Source organism: Hypomesus nipponensis, chromosome 2, assembly GCF_054491055.1.
Source record: "Hypomesus nipponensis isolate SF chromosome 2, ASM5449105v1, whole genome shotgun sequence".
NCBI classification, from domain to species: domain Eukaryota; kingdom Metazoa; phylum Chordata; class Actinopteri; order Osmeriformes; family Osmeridae; genus Hypomesus; species Hypomesus nipponensis.
In genome coordinates, this window is record NC_140362.1 from 13,856,355 (window position 1) to 13,868,079 (window position 11,725).

Consider the following 11,725-nt stretch of genomic DNA (forward strand, 5'->3'; position numbering starts at 1 on the left):
TTTTTGTGGTAGGCAACGGATGCGGTGTGTACAGCGCGTTTGCAGCATGCTCTCGCGGACACGCGTAATCTCCGTTTCTCGTGCTAGTCGTGACTTGAAGCACCTCCTTCACATTTCTATTTCCAGGTTGTAGCCATTTTGAGAGCTAAACGGTACGGAAGAGCTTACTTGGAAGAGGTGGGAAAACATTATTGTTGTTGAGACAAGCCTACTTTATGGTGTAGGGTTTCAGTTGCTTTTATGGTTGGCTTATACAATTAATCTAAAACATATTTGCTAGCCCACGTTACTGATTTCAAATCATTGGCCAACGTTAGCCATGCTAGCGTAGCTTCCATGGGCCGTTCTTCTATTCAGCTAGGTAGGCTAGCTACAATCTAATGCGCTGAAAGCCTTTTTCAATAGGGCCCAGAACTGTGTCTCCCTGGCGGATAGCTAATGCACAATTCACTGTGAGCCATATGGATAGTTGTGAAGCGTATCTTGGCATATTTTACATGCATGCATAACAAATCATCGCAAATCAAACAGCGCAATTTGGTTCATTTTGGCCCCTCGGTGCGACCTGTAAATAGTTGACGTAGCAAGCTAGCTTTCGATGGCTAGCTATATAGCTATATCATTGTAGGTATCAGAGACGTCTGCGTGTGTTGTTAACTGTATTTGAAACTAGCTTTGAAACCTAATAACCTACACGGATCCCCGTCCGTCCTTACACAGATCACATGATATCTCTACCCAGGTTGTTAGATAGGAACCACAGTGAGCACATCGAGATGTGGGACCAGGGTGGCCAGCCCTGGCCGCAATGGCCGCTGAGCCAGCAGCAGTGGATGCAGACGTTCCAGCACCAGCAGGATCCAGGTGGGTGACCTACTCAGAACCGTACACGAAGCCCAGAGATGGATAGAGATGCTCATCGCTGAGCTAGCTATGTCACACAGTTGCATGTAGAAATGACAAGAACTCTGGCTTCCCGTACTTTCTCATTGCAGGAAGTTAATTACACACGTAGCTAGTAACATGTTCTTAAACCACCTAGAACCACCTGCTGATGTTTGAAGTCCGAGTCTTGTGATAAACACACTCCTCTCAAGTGAACAAACTCACCATTGTTCCTGTGGTTGTCATTTTGTAGGCCAGGTAGATTGGGCCGCGCTAGCCCAAGCCTGGATTGCCCAGAAGGACTCTACTGGCCCAGGCCCGGCCGTGGACCAGACAAACCTCCAGCCCAATGGCCAGGAGCCTCCAGGATTGGACCCAACACCCCCCAGCAACCACGGGCCCTTCCAGGGCGACCCTGCCTTCGGCCGGATGTGGCAGCCTGGTAGAGACCCTGCCTAATACCGCCGAGTATAGCATTAGCAATAAAGACTACACCTTTAGCTTGAAATTGAAGAGCGGGTCCTGATTAGCATACAGCTGACCAAAAACACAGTTAGCAATGGATTCGTATCTTGTGTTCGTGCCCCCCCCTCCCGCTTATATGACGTCTGTAAATTGTACTTGTGTCTCCCTCCTCCCCCAGAATGGAGCATGCATAGCCAGCCCCCCCCTCCACCCCCAGAGCAGGCCTGGATGCCCCCAGGGACGGGACCTATGGATGTGGTGGCGCCCTCGGAGGACAGCAACAGCCAGGACAGCCTGGAGTTCAGCTCCGACGGTCCCCGCGGGGCCTACCCCCCAAACAGCCATGGGTATGGGGCTCAGCCCGACTGCTACGCCACGGCCCCCATGGCCATGAACCAGTTTGATTATCAGGTATGCAGACATGCACTGGAGGAACCTTGAGTTCTGTTTTTTTGGTTTGTTTTGTTTTTTCCTCTCAGAAGAGGGTTCTGTAGGCGGAGAGGCGTAGCCGGAGACTCTTGTTTTCTGTCCCAACAGCTGCTCTGTTCACAGTGATGATGATGATGAGGAGTGGGGGGGGCAGCTGAAAGTAACCATAATGAACCCCCCCTGCCATCCCAGGGCTCCAGACTGCTCGAGCCAGTCTAGCTGGACCAGCTCCCGTGAAAACCTGCCTCCTCACTCTCTCTCTCTCTCTCTCTGCAGCACGGAGCAGCGGGCAACTATGGCCCCACCCCGCCAGGCTTCCACCCCCCCTACTGGCAGGGCCCCCCCCAGGGCAGACGGGACAGACCCCCGGGCTTCAGGGACCGCCAGAGGTCCCCCATCCAGCTGCCAGTCAAGCAGGACAATGCTGCTGCTCTGGGTGAGAGACCTCTGTCACAAACACACACAAGCTTACATATTGCGCACACACACAAAACACCATCACTGCCTACATCATGACACGCCCGCCCCCCCCCCTCCCCGCTTAACCCCGAGTGTGTCGTGGCGAACGACCCGTCTCCGTCCCCAGACGCGGTGAAGAGGCGCACGTTGCCGGCGTGGATCCGCGAGGGCCTGGAGAAGATGGACCGGGAGAAGCAGAAGAAGCTGGAGAGGGATCGCATGGAGAAGGAGAGGGCCAAGATGGCCAAGGAGGAGGGCAAGGCGGGCGGGCCGCCGGAGGAGGAGGGAGACCCCCGCATCCCCCGCAAGAGCAAATTCGTAAGAGAACCCCCCCCCCCCCCCCCCTTGTCCCGCTCAAACACCCCCACAAGCGACCGTAGAACCTTGCGGTGGTTGTTGATGGCCATCTTCTCTCTCCCCTCTGCCTGCTTCAGGACAGCGACGATGAGGAGGCCGATGAGGAAGAGGCCGGGGAGGTCGAGGAGAGGGGCCCCGCCAAGAAAGACGCGACGAGCCGTAGCCCCTCCCCTGCCCAGGAAGGCCACAGCGAACCAGAGATGACCGATGAGGAGCGAGACTTCCAATTGGTACGTTTCCCCCAGGGTGGTGAGGCTCCAGCCGTGTTCAGGTTCGAATAGCAGCACGTGAGCCAAGCCGACCATGTGTCCGGCCCCCACCGTAGAAGGCGCCCTCATGTGCTCGAGCGCTCCGTGTCTTTCCTCAGATGGTCCTGACCAAGACTCTGCTGACGGAGATCCTGCTGGAGGTCACCAACGAGGAGATCCAGCACGTGGCCAGAGACACGCACCGCAAAGCCACCAAAGGTCCGCTGCGTCCCCCTCCTCTCTCTTCCCTGCCCTGCCCCTCCACCCCCTCCCCCAGCTTCGTCACCACCCCGCCCCTGCCCCCCCCCCCCCTCCTTCCCCCTCCGGCCTCTTTTCCAATCTGCCCCGGCCCCTTCCCCCCCCTCCCCCCTTCCCCCACACAGCCCTCCGGGGCCTGACTCCCAGACACCAGTCTCTCATCCTGCAGAAAGTGTACAATTCCATGTGTTGTGTTCACAGTCTCTTTTTGAAGTGTCCCAGTGCAGCCTTCTGTGTGTGTGCGAGGTTGGCTGAGTCGTGTGGCGCCATCTACAGCCTCAGCCAGCCTCTGCGGCTGCAGTGGACGACGGGCGGATGAGGGGAGGGAGGCAGGGAGGGAGGAGGGGGAGCGGAGGAGAGCCCGGGATGTCACATGAGTCCTCGTACCAGCTGAGACTCTCCTCAGCACCCGAGTCAGAGCCTCGGACTGCAGGCCGGCTCCGAGTAGCTCTCCCCTGCCCCCCCTCCGCCGCACCCCTCCCTCAACGCAGACAACCGAAGTGGCCAGTGCTGCATTGACTCTCTCCCGTCCCGCCATGTATTGACATGTTTGAATGTGTGACGCAACTTTGGTTGTTGTTGTTTGTTTTTGTTTTTGTTTTTTTTTGTTTTGTTTGCCTGTTAACCCTTCTCTTCTCTCCATTGTGTTCTCCTTGTGTCTCTTCACGCACGCCCCGGGCCGCCGTGCGAACCGTGCGTTATCTCTTGGCTCTGATGATCAGACTATGGTGGCTGTGTGTGTGTTAACATGTTGCTCCTGTTGTTGATGTGAATCAAAAGCTCCTGCCAAACAGCTGGCACAGTCAAGCGCACTGGCTTCTCTGACTGGCCTGAGTGAGTACCCCCCTCCTTTCTTTACCGGGGGGGGATGTGGGAGGGAGGGAGGGAGAGAGGGGTGGGAGGGCGGAGTGTTGTGTGTGTGTGGGGGAAAGTGTCTAAGAAGCTCCAGCCTAGTCTCGTTGCAGCCGTTCTAGTCATTTCCGAGGCCGAAAGCAGGCTCTCCTAGACTTGAGAAGTGTCTTGGGTGTGTTGTTGCAGAGTGTGTAGTACTCAGATGCATGCCTGCCTTAACAGTAAGTGTCTGGGTTGTAGCTTAGCTAGGAAGGTGTAGCTTAGCTAGGAAGACAAGCCAGCGGGGGTGGGGGGGGGGGTTGTCTATGGGGTGGTGGGACCGAGGGGGGGGGGGTGGGGGTGGAGTGTGTGAGAGCCTTGTGTCTGTCGTCTCCTCTGTGCTCACGCGGCGGGGGGCTCTGTTGTGGCAGGTGGACTGGGGGACTACGGCTCAGAGGAGAGCGAGGACGAGGAGCCGCCCAGCGCCCGGGCCTCCGAGTCGTCCGACACGGACGAGGAGGAGCTGCACCTGCGCATCCAGGAGAAGCAGGACGCCTTCCGCCGCAAGGAGAGGGAGCTGCAGGCCCAGCTGGAGAGGCAGGCGCAGGAGGCCGCCATAGCCCGGGGTGAGGCGACCACACGAGGACGCAACATGGACAAATATGCACCCCCCCCCCCCCCCCCCAAAAAAAAAAAAACCCCACAAAATATTCATAGTTTGGTGTGATGTGCCGCTATCTGAGGTAACCGTGGTGACTGTGTTTCTTCCCTCCTTCACAGAAATGGCTTTGGACAGAGTGAGCAGAGAGAGGGCTGAGTATGTGGAGGGCCAGCTAGACAGTCTGCAAAAACAGGAAGTCAGGGAGAGGGAGGCGGAGCCCGCGGTAGAGAGGCGAAGGTCACGCAGCGAACAGGAAGCCAGCGAGGTTAGGGGGGCGGGCCGGGGAGGGAAGCGGGCCGCCACGGTCTCCCCGAGCAACGGACGCAGCAGCTCCTCCAGCTCCAGCCGCTCCAGCAGCCGCTCCTCCTCGCGTTCCTCCTCCTCGGCCTCCTCGCGCTCCTCCTCGCGCTCCTCCTCGCCGCGCAGGAAGAGGAGGCGCAGCAGCCGCTCCTCCTCCCACCGAGGGAGCCGCCGCAGCGGCAGCCGGGGCTCCCGCCGTCGCCACGGTGACAAGGCCCCAGAGAGGCGGCGGGACCGGAGCGAGCGCAGCTCCTCCAGGGAGCGCCGGGCCAGCAGGGGGCGCAAGAGCAGGTCTGAGGACCGGGCCAGCCGCAGCAGGGAGAGAGACAGGGGGAAGGAGAGGGAGAAGGAGAGGGAGAGGGAGAAGGAGAGAGAGAAGGAGAGGGAGAAGGAGCGGGAAAGGGAGAAGGAGAGGAAGCGTAGCAGAGAGCGCAGGGACAGCTACAGCAGCAAGCACAAGCAGAAGGCCTCCAGCAAAGACAGGGAGAGGAGGAAAGACAGGAGCCGCAGCCAGGACAAGGACAAGAAGAAGAAAGAGAAGGACAAGGAGTCAGACAGGAAGAGAGACAAGCAGAAGGCTAGGGACAAAGAGAGGGACGTAGTGGTGGAGGAGAGCAACGGAAAGTCCAAGAGGCGGAGGGAGAGCGAGCAGGCAGAAGCCCCCAGCGACAGGGCGCCCCGGCAGGAGAGCAGGGCCAGTAAGAAGGGCTCCGCCAAGCCTAGCAAGAGACACTCGGACTCCGAGGCCAGCAGGTCTAGCCCTGAGCTTAGCAAAGAAAAGAAGTCTAGAAAATCCAAACGTAGTCGCTCCAGGTCGACGGAACGTTCTCACAGGTCTGGTAAGAAGGCAAGCCGCAAACACAAGTCTAAGTCACGATCAAGGTAGTATTCATTTTTCTCCGTCCCTCTTTTTCTAATAATCGATGTCTCTATTGTGTGTCTGGATGTATGCGTCAAGGCCTTTTAGCCAGTGGTATTTGTAACAACTATTGCCAAGGGCTCGCTCAAGGGCTATTTTTTGAAAAACCTTTTCTGAAGAAACTACCTCCTAGAAACTGTTTGCTTTTCAGAGAATCATGGCCATCTTTGTACAATTCTGCCGAGCACCAGCATAGTTAACCTCCCGTTTAGAGGGGGGCGCTAGGCCCCGTGTGTTATTTGTTTAATATGACGAGCTCAGTGCTGTTCAGCTGCCCAGCCTGCCTCACGCAGAGCCCCTAGAGAGCAGCGAGGCCCGTCTGGGGCGTGCTATATGCGTGTCCTTGTTCCATGTGTATTTGTAGAGTTTAAAGCGTGTGTCTGTTACCGTGAGAGGGAGAGAGAGAGTGTATGTGTGTGTGTGTGTGTGTGTGAGAGAGAGGGGGAGAGAAGAGCAGCACTAAGGCCCCCCCCCCCTCCTGCGTCTCTCCTCCAGGTCCAGGTCTCCGTCTCGTCGCCGCCGCTGAGGAGATCATGTCTGTGCCCCTCTTAAATTCCATGAGTTTAACAGGCTTGTCTCATTGTCGAGGCAACAGTGTAGGTGGACTCTCCAGACCCCTCTCCCCCCCCCCCCTACTCTCCCGCTCTCTTTCTTTCTCTCGACCCATCCTCCTCTCCATTTCTCGCCCTTCTACTTTGTAAATATGTGTTCTTTTTAAGTGAAGCCTGAAAACAGGACATTTGGAATGCTAGGGTTTTGCCTTGTATCATGCAAAGCAAAGTGCTTTGTAAGTCTGTAGAATCTTTAAAGGTGTATTATTTTAAACCATAACAGAATTAACTGAAATCACAATGTTGATGTAATCCAATAAAAGTGAAATGGTCCCTTTCCCTGTCTGCACTGGTCTGTTTGAACCAACTTGGATCCAAATAACTCCCTGAAAATGTGTGTTTTAATCAAGTTATTAAAAGAATTGTCTGAAATTGTCAATTATAAACATTTTATCACTTTTCATTACGTTATATCTCCACTGAAAAAAGAAACGCGTGCTCCTCTAGTTTGTAAACTCACACGTGATTGGCCGTTGGTGCTAAGACTAGGAACTATTTGTAATAACCGTGTTTCCAGTCGGAAGAAAGCATAATGGGGACACGGTCACATTGACTAGTCTGTCCTATACATACAACGTTAAATAATAAATATGTATTTAAGCAACATGTACTGTAAGAAGTTTGGGGAGCTCGTGCAAGGGATATGTAGCACAAGTTTGAAGAGAGACGGGGCTGCGTCGGGAAGGAGAGCGTTCAGCTGGACCTCAGTATGTCAACGTCGCGCTCTGCTTCTGAACCGTCGCGCATATCCATCTGTCCAACTACGCCCGGTACCAATCCATGTCAGGTAAAACATCTACAGCATGAACCATGAGCTGCTAATGACTCGTGTACTTTTATCCAAGCCAGGTCAAACAGTATAGAATACACTGCAGGATTTCTTTAATCAGTGTTACTAAGTGTGAGTTGACTACTTTTCCCTCACTAGCCTACTACCAAAAGGGTGCACATTATCATCAGTCCGGTTAACGTCAACAGCCTGTCGTTTCCCTGCAGGGCCTGCTACGCTTCGCAGTCCACCGTGGACCCAGACGAGGTGAAGAAGTTCCAGGCACTGGCCAGCAAGTGGTGGGATGAACAAGGGGAATTTGCAGCCCTCCACTCCATGAACGACTTACGGGTGCCTTTCATACGGTCTGTGCGTTTGTCTGAAGCCAATGACAATAACAATTGGTCACTTCAGCTTTTGACAATTTTACAGAGACCATTCAGCGTCTGTTGAAGGGATGGCCACAGGGTGGATTGCTAGGACAGATAGCAAATCAAAGCGATAGAGAGCCTCCACATCAGCACTGTGCTAGAAAAGTGGAGGGGGTGCAGTATTAAGGAGAGAGGAGATGGGGCTATTTTAACCGATTTGATCTGCTGCCCTGACCCCATCAACTCTGTGCTGGCCATCCAGCCTATAATACCCCAAACACCCCATGTCCTGTTGATGGGTTTCCGTAGTGACAGCTGATGTGGCCACACCCTCCAGGCAAGACCCTGCTGTTGCTGGGCTGTCAGATAAAGAACATCAAGCTGTTTTTACACTGATAGGTGTGTCATCCCAGCCCCGAATCTGTGTGGAGATGGACTGACAGGCCTGGGGTTGGGGCCAATTGTTTTTGCTCTGTAATGTACATAAGGGATGATATTCAAGCCTTTTTGTCATCGCAACAGTGGCCAGGGGGTATTGGGACAGCGAGAGGTGTCAGAAATATGGAGCACAACAGGCCTTCACCCACCCCAAACAGGCATTCAACCCCACCCACCCACCCCACCTCTCCTACCCTCCCTATCCTACCTCCTTTCTGGCTCCACCTCAACCCTGCCCCCCCCCCTCTCCTCACCCCAGTGTGGAAGAAGCCCATTGGCTTCAGTGCATTCCACCCCCCAGCGCTGTCAGACTGTCTCACAGCGACAGGGAGCACAGACTCGCAGACTAGTTCAGGGAGTGATCTCGGACCTTAGGGACTTCCTGTTGACCTCTGACCTCTGTCCACAGGGACAACCTGATGAGTGTCCACGGGGGGCGCCACCCCGGGAAACCCCTCGCCGGTCTACGCATCCTGGACATGGGCTGTGGAGGAGGCCTCCTCACAGAGGTAGCACTGCTGCGTGCGTGCGTGCGTGTGCGTGTTTCTCAGAAAGCAGGACAAGTGGGAAGGGAGTGTTCGACAAGGAGATAGGCTGCCGTCTTCCCGCCATCCCATGTATAGCTGTCTTTGGTTTTCCAATTGTTCGAATCACCAGCATTCAGATCACATCCAGCTCTCCTGGGAGGTTCCTCCTCAGTTGTCGGCTGTTTGACGCGGCCCTCCGTGTACCAGCGTCCAAAAATACACCCAGGCGTCCGCCTCAGCGCTCGGCTCGGCTGATGTGACTGGTCGTGGTTTGGTGGAAGGGACAGTCGGTACTTTACTGTTGTTTACGTGTTGGTTAGTTTGGATATCTCTCTTCAGACGTTGCTTTCCGCCGTGGACGTACCAGCTGTTAGGGCTGATGCGAGCAGACAGCATCAGGTCCCATTATCGCTGTCTGTCTCCCACAAACACGATATACTGTACACACTGTGTGTTTGTGTGTGTGTGTCAGAATCCTGTGGCGAGCGTTGTTCCCTTCACAGGAGATCAGCGGTGGAGGGCTGACGAGACTGGGGGAGGACAGTCTGGATTTCTCTCTCAAACACGTGACATTGACATTGTCTGTTTTGTCGTCCACCCATAAGGGGGCGACAGATTCCCAGCTTCCGTTAGTAATGCAGTGAAATAGTATGCAGAGTCGTCTTATTGTGATGTATAGTCCTTCATCTGCAGCACCAACCAGACAGCTCTTTAGCGCCATCTGCTGGCAATTAGTTAATCCTTTTTATGTCAAAACATGTTTTTATTTTTATACAACGAACAAAAGACACAAGGTCGATCAGGTGATGTGAATGTGCGTGTAATTTTCTACCATTCTGTGATGAGCAACTCCTATGTTGAATTGACGGTTAATCAGAGATGTATCCTGTTTATACAAGCACTCTTCTCCCTTTTCTTTCTGTAATCTGCAACAGAATGTCATATTTTCTGTATTGTAGTCTGTTTATAATATCTATCCATTAGATCAGGGTGGAAGACCCTCAAAAAGCACATTCCTGCCTTCTTGCTTGCAACCATGATCGTTTTTGATCAACATTTGTTTACATCCAGCTCCTGAGATGTGTTTCCTAGGGGGGGGGGGGAGAGAGAAAGTGAACTAAATGTCCAGTTCTCTTTACCACTTTGGCATTATGTAATCTGGTGACTTGCTGTAGTCCATCTGGACTAAAACTGTACTCATCACTCTCCTTCCCTCCACCCCCAGCCCCTAGGCAGACTGGGGGCAGACGTGTTGGGGATTGACCCTGCAGCCAACAGCATCGGAACAGCAGAGCTCCATACCTTCCGAGACCCGGAGCTGCGGGGGCGTGTCAGCTACCGGGCCTGCACCCTGGAGGAGCTGTCCCAGGGCCTGGAGGGGGAGGCCGGGGAGGCGGCGGAGGCGGAAGAGGAGTCGTTCGACGCGGTGGTGGCCTCCGAGGTGGTGGAACACCTGGCTGACCTGGACACCTTCGCCCTCTGCTGTGGGCACGTCCTGAAGGTAGCTCACGGGACCTGCTGCCTGCTGCAAAGTCATCGTGCGATGCTCCGTCTGGTTGTCCTATGAGGAGGAGCGTGTGTGTGTGTGTGTGTGTGTCTGCCAGCACTCGCACACGCTCTATTTGCACTATGTTTGTGCTTGCTGTTAGTACTGTGTGTGTGTTCACCAGATGTGTGGGGAGGCCAGAACCTATTCATCTCCTCTAATGCCTCACATCCTTTTAGAGCCGCAGCCAGACTCAGGCTGCAGTCCATTCTATCTGGCTGGAGCAGACCCTGTGAAGCTGAGCTGTACCACGCGATGACGCTATGTTGCATTGCTCATTTGTAAACAGTGGAGGTCAGGAGGATCAGTAGATAACGTGAGAGAACAATGGAGACCTGTAGATAGCACAATAGAACAGTAGAGAACACAGTGAATTGGTGAACTACGGTTTGGGTAGACTTTCCCCTGTCTTGTGGCTGTTCCACTAACACCTCCCTCTGCTCGCCCCCTGTGGCTGTTCCACTCACTAACACCTCCCTCTGCTCGCCCCCTGTGGCTGTTCCACTCACTAACACCTCCCTCTGCTCGCCTCCTGTGGCTGTTCCACTCACTAACACCTCCCTCTGCTCCTCTCCTGCCAGCCCGGAGGCTCTCTCTTCATCACCACCATCTCCAAGACCAACCTGTCCTACGCCCTGGCCATAGTGGCGGCAGAGCGGGTACTGGGCATCGTGCCCAGCGGTACCCACGACTGGGACAAGTTCATCACCCCTGTGGACCTGGAGCGCCTCCTGGAGTCCAGTAGGTCTCCCGCGGTCTTCGTCATCCCCTTCCTGTTTCCTCCCGTGCCTTCCTGTTCATCTTCTTGTTTCTCCAAGTCCTCGAGGTCTCCCTTTGGTTATTGACGCATTCTTCCGGATGTCTCTCTTCCTCCTCCAGATGGGTTTAGTGTGGAGAGTATCCAGGGCATGCTGTACAACCCCGTGTCTGGGGGGTGGAGCTGGACGCAGAGCACCAGCGTCAACTACGCCCTGCACGCCGTCAAGAGGAAGGAGGAGCCCCCGCCCGGCCACACCCAAACAGGCCCCGCCCACACCGGAGGCAGAGATGCGCCCCCTCCTGGACACAGCTGAGGGCGAGGGAGGGTGAGGGGGCACAGGAGGGGGGGAAGACTGTGATGGAGGAGAGAGGACTGAAGCATCTGGAAGGTTCTTCCCCGGAGATCTACTGTAGGAGATGTTCCGGAGCAGACTTTGAGGATGGAAAGACGGGGTCGGGGATAGAAGAGCTCGTCTGGACAGTCCTTGTGTGTCTTGTTGGCAGTGTGGTGTTTTTTTTAGCCAGCCGACTCTAGACAGCAGTGCTGAGCTGGTGTGACCTTGTTTGAAGCGCACACTGCTGCCAAACTGTCTTGAAGACTCACCGTGAGATGAGCTGAAGTCCGAGTGTTCACGGCCACGGTGAGGGGCGAGGGGTTAGATGTACTGTTCAAAAGGAAAAAGACCGAATCATGCCTAATAAACAGATGAAACATGTATGGATTTCATCATTCACCTCTCTATCCAGTTCTTATCTCAACCGCTGGCTGGCTGGCTGGTCTACACCTGTCTGGGTCTTTGTACACATCAACTGTCTATCTGGTTTGCCCATAGTATAATCGATGGTTCCATTCACTGCACAAGATATCTACTGCATAATAACACGCTCCATC

At 54.7% G+C, this 11,725-nt stretch overlaps 2 protein-coding genes across 3 annotated transcripts; both read left to right on the forward strand.

Annotated features, from left to right (window-relative positions):
• The first annotated feature begins 49 nt into the window (after nt 1-49).
• pnisr (PNN-interacting serine/arginine-rich protein) lies at nt 50-6,701 on the forward strand. Of its 2 annotated transcripts, none has more exons than XM_084707417.1 (12): nt 50-177; nt 743-864; nt 1,139-1,327; nt 1,529-1,761; nt 2,056-2,215; nt 2,366-2,556; nt 2,673-2,825; nt 2,963-3,062; nt 3,882-3,935; nt 4,364-4,558; nt 4,713-5,775; nt 6,308-6,701. In XM_084707417.1, exons 2-12 carry the CDS (start codon nt 777-779, stop codon nt 6,336-6,338), a joined length of 2,457 nt encoding a protein of 818 aa, XP_084563543.1. In that variant the 5' UTR covers nt 50-177; nt 743-776; the 3' UTR covers nt 6,339-6,701. The 2 variants fall into 2 exon arrangements, with proteins under 2 accessions (XP_084563543.1, XP_084563533.1); XM_084707407.1 differs by having other exon boundaries at nt 75-177; nt 721-864.
• A 248-nt stretch (nt 6,702-6,949) lies between these two features.
• On the forward strand, nt 6,950-11,549 carry coq3 (coenzyme Q3 methyltransferase). The gene is made up of 6 exons (XM_084669987.1): nt 6,950-7,210; nt 7,420-7,557; nt 8,411-8,510; nt 9,754-10,029; nt 10,656-10,815; nt 10,954-11,549. The coding sequence occupies exons 1-6, from the start codon at nt 7,014-7,016 to the stop codon at nt 11,145-11,147; spliced, it is 1,065 nt and encodes a 354-aa protein (XP_084526113.1). The 5' UTR covers nt 6,950-7,013; the 3' UTR covers nt 11,148-11,549.
• The last annotated feature ends 176 nt before the right edge of the window (nt 11,550-11,725 follow it).

Coding starts and splice junctions, on each gene's coding strand:
- pnisr (XM_084707407.1), top strand. CDS start 726: ATGATATCTCTACCCAGGTTGTTAGATAGGAACCACAGTGAGCACATC. Junction 4,559..4,712: donor GGAGGCCGCCATAGCCCGGG/GTGAGGCGACCA, acceptor CCTCCTTCACAG/AAATGGCTTTGGACAGAGTG. Junction 5,776..6,307: donor AAGTCTAAGTCACGATCAAG/GTAGTATTCATT, acceptor TCTCTCCTCCAG/GTCCAGGTCTCCGTCTCGTC.
- coq3 (XM_084669987.1), top strand. CDS start 7,014: ATGTATTTAAGCAACATGTACTGTAAGAAGTTTGGGGAGCTCGTGCAA. Junction 7,558..8,410: donor TTACGGGTGCCTTTCATACG/GTCTGTGCGTTT, acceptor CTCTGTCCACAG/GGACAACCTGATGAGTGTCC. Junction 8,511..9,753: donor GAGGAGGCCTCCTCACAGAG/GTAGCACTGCTG, acceptor CTCCACCCCCAG/CCCCTAGGCAGACTGGGGGC.